The sequence below is a fragment of the Mirounga leonina genome, unplaced genomic scaffold (genome assembly GCF_011800145.1).
Source record: "Mirounga leonina isolate KUSES-001 unplaced genomic scaffold, KU_Mleo_1.0 Mir_172, whole genome shotgun sequence".
Taxonomy (NCBI): Eukaryota; Metazoa; Chordata; class Mammalia; order Carnivora; family Phocidae; genus Mirounga; species Mirounga leonina.
Genome location: NW_023270442.1, coordinates 14,598,173 through 14,601,674, shown reverse-complemented (window position 1 = coordinate 14,601,674; position 3,502 = coordinate 14,598,173). Strand labels below are relative to the sequence as shown.

At 44.1% G+C, this 3,502-nt stretch overlaps 1 protein-coding gene across 1 annotated transcript; it reads left to right on the top strand.

Moving 5' to 3' along the window:
* The first annotated feature begins 698 nt into the window (after window positions 1-698).
* Window positions 699-2,568, top strand: SMIM34A (small integral membrane protein 34A). Its single transcript, XM_035017505.1, has 2 exons — window positions 699-705; window positions 2,156-2,568. Exons 1-2 carry the CDS (start codon window positions 699-701, stop codon window positions 2,566-2,568), a joined length of 420 nt encoding a protein of 139 aa, XP_034873396.1.
* The last annotated feature ends 934 nt before the right edge of the window (window positions 2,569-3,502 follow it).

Below are 3,502 nucleotides of genomic sequence, written 5' to 3'. Positions count from 1 at the left end.
AGTGTGGACCGTGACTCAGGAGTGTGGGTAAAGGAAGCCCCACTCTGAACGACCTGGCCTTCTGGCCCACTGCCCACTGATCCCTGAGGGGGTGTCCCCCAACCCCTGTCCCACGCCTGTGCCTTCCTGTCTGGGGTTCCTCATCTGGGAGACAGTCCAAGAGGAAGCTGGTGACTCCTGACCCTGGAGTTTCCTGACCCTGTGACAACAGGCCTCTGCCACACCTGACCATCTGTCACTCCTAGGGCAGGTGCAGAACAGAGGAATTCAGGAACTATCCAGGCTATAGGCTGATGAGCCAGCCTCCGGACCAGCCTCCCACCACTGCAGGCCTGGACGGGACCAGGGAGAGCTGGAGACTCCTTGGTGCCAGCATGTTTTTAAAAATTCTTTTGCTTTAGACCTTCTCAACATGCTTAAGCCAGGAAGTACTTTGTATTCTAAGCCAACAGTAGACAGATCGATTGTGATCCCCTAATGAACTAGAGAAAACTAGTCCAGCTCTTCTCTGAAAAGTTTCTATTTGGTACTGCCCTAAAATTCTCTGGGTATCGAGTTACTCCCAGCTCAGGAACCTCAGTGTGGCCCGACTTCAGTAGGACTGTGATCACCTGCAGGGAAGACCTCTCATTTTATCTTCTCCATCCACGGCAGCCGCTTCAACTTGCCTCCCCAAGAGTCAAGGAAAAGACCGCCTCATGGAACGTGAGTATTCTGCTTCGATACAGGGATGGGCTGTTCTAGAAGGACTGCTGTATTTCCCATCAGTAAATTATAAGTGCAAAATAGCACAGAGGAAAATGTTTGTTTTTCTACAGGATGAGTTTATCCATTAAGATGCAACCAACTTATTTATTTTTTTACAAAGAAAAGTAAAGGACGATGTACTGTAATAATTAATATAGTGAGATTCTCTCATGTGGAAATGGACTAGTTTTAAAATAATGTAATGTCCTGTGGTTCTTGGTTGGGTATATTTTATATGTATTTGAACATATCACATCATTCTATAACAACTCTCAGAAAAGCTCTGAGCTTATATACATGTGTTCTCTTGCTCTGATTGAGATTTATGATGTTCTTGTTGGGTTGACTTTTTTTTTTTTAATAATGATGGGCATTTTCCCCTTCTATACTTCAAGTTCTCAAACCCTTCCACCAACAGTGGTATTAAATTCCTCATCATTGTATCATTTGTTATGGGTGACCAATTTTATATAATTAAATCGTTCATTTGGGCTTTGTCACATGTGGTTTATAGAGTTATTTTTAAACTGTTTCTCCCTTCATCTAAAAGTAATAAGATCATTCACTTATTCTGGCAATTAACTGTAATAAAAAAAAAATACCAGCATCTCTGCATCTTGCATTAGCAAAATGAATTAGCAACAATCAAATATCAGATAGACAACATTTGTGGAACAGCTGTGGTCCATGCAGCAGGCTATGGGATATAGCCAATGATACCTTGGAATACATCCGTGTTTGCAGAGGGCAAGAAATGGGGATTTGAGCCAGTCAAGTTCAACTGGAAAATGTCTCACAGTTTTATGTACTATTTCTGTGGCTTTCATTTCATTGTGGACTGGCTCTTCGAGGAGAGAAAACAGTTTTGAATTAAACAGCAATTAAGATCTTAATCTTCTGGTCTTAGAAGGGCACACGGTGTCATTACCGAGGGGCACTTCACCAAGGAGACCAAGAAAGTGCCCACTTGTACCTTTCCCTTTTTAAATTAACTTCTTTTTGAAGATAAATATACAGGGTACAAAATGTAAAAAAGGGCGCCGGTGAAAAGTACATCTCATCCCTTAATTCTCTTCCCCAAGGGCAACCACAGGTACTGACTTCTTGTGTGTCCTCCCAGAGATATTTTATGCATATGAGCTTCGAGCAAATATCATGTCCTTCCTTCTATTATGCATATGATTGCACACTATATCATGGTTAGTTTGCTTTTTCATATATTCATATTTAGTACCCCTCCCCCCAAAAGACCTCTCTTTATATATAAGTTGTTAGACTCCTGCCCACTCAACAGAGAGAGCCCTTTGAAGCAGTCCCCATTTCCCCCACATTTCCCACTGATCATTGGCTCGGCCAGGCAACCCTCAGCCCAGGATGCTGGTCTCATCTGGCTCTCTCTGTTTCTCAGTGACCAAGTGGACTCCTCAGGGAGCCCCCAACCAGACCCAGGACAGCACTGGCTTCAGCTACCTGCTGAGAGACCACATGGAGGGGAGGAGCGGCACCAACTCCACCAGGGCCCTGAAACTTCCAGATGGGACCAGTGCTGCCTGGTACATCCTCACCATCATTGGCATCTATGGAGTGATCTTCCTCTTCCGATTGGCCAGCAACATCCTCAGAAAGAATGATAAATCCTTGGAAGATATTTACTACTCCAATTTGACCTCCGAACTCAAAAAGAAAGGTCTCCAAAGCAAGGTGGCCAAATGCTCTACATTGACCATTAGCAACAGAGCTGTCCTGCAGCCCAACCAGGCCAGCCTGGGGCCAAAATATAAAAATAGTGCGTGCCAAACTGAAATCCAAGGGATCCCTTGAAAGTCAAGGCAAGAAGACCTCCACAGAAGAGGCCCAACCAACCTTCCTACAAGGGGAAGCAGCTTTGAGTTTACCTGGAACCTTGAGAGAGGAGTCAGGTCCTTGAGTGGGGCTGGATGAGCATCACTGGGCTACTTAGGCCAATGGGAGTGTGACCAAAAGCCAGCGTCCTGTTTCCTTCTCAGGCTTTGTGGCACTTTGAGACAGGACAGCAGGGGCAGCAGATTCTGGTCATACCCTTCACTGGGAAAGCTTGTGTTCCAGGGAAGGACTTGGAGCATCTTGTGTTCTCAGAGAATCTAGGAGATTCCTAAGGGTATACATGAAAGTAGCCTCTTGTCATGGAAAGAAAGCTGAATTTGGAGTCGAGAGCTCTGGATTCAAGTTCAACTTCCAGGGGGTCACATGAACTTTGAATGACTTGTGGCTCTCACCTGGAACGCATGGCAGTGGGATATATGGTTTCAAAGAACCATTCATTCTAGACGTACTCACTTGAATATAGAACCAAGGTTGTTAATAGCAGAAGTTAGAAGTTCTTCATTTTCATTGAGGGCATGGGGTCCATTGAAAAAGAACATTCGTTTTGGAGTCAGAAGAATCAAACTCTAGTCAAGGACCTCACCGTTCTGGACCTTAGTTTCCACACAGATAAAATGAGAATGATAATGTCTGTTCTGCCAATCTTATAAAGTAGATAAGCACTAATGAGATCATGCATATGAATATATTTTTCAAAGTAAAATAAGTATGTAAAATATAAGCCTTGTGTTCATAGCGGTGATGGTGGTTGATGCTGATGGTGGTATCGGTGTTAGTGGTGATGGTAGTGATGGTTGATGCTAGTGTGTTGTTGGTAGTGGTGGATGTTGATGGTGGTGTTGGTGGTATTGGTGGTAGTGTTGATGGTGTGGTGGATGGTTGATGTTGATGA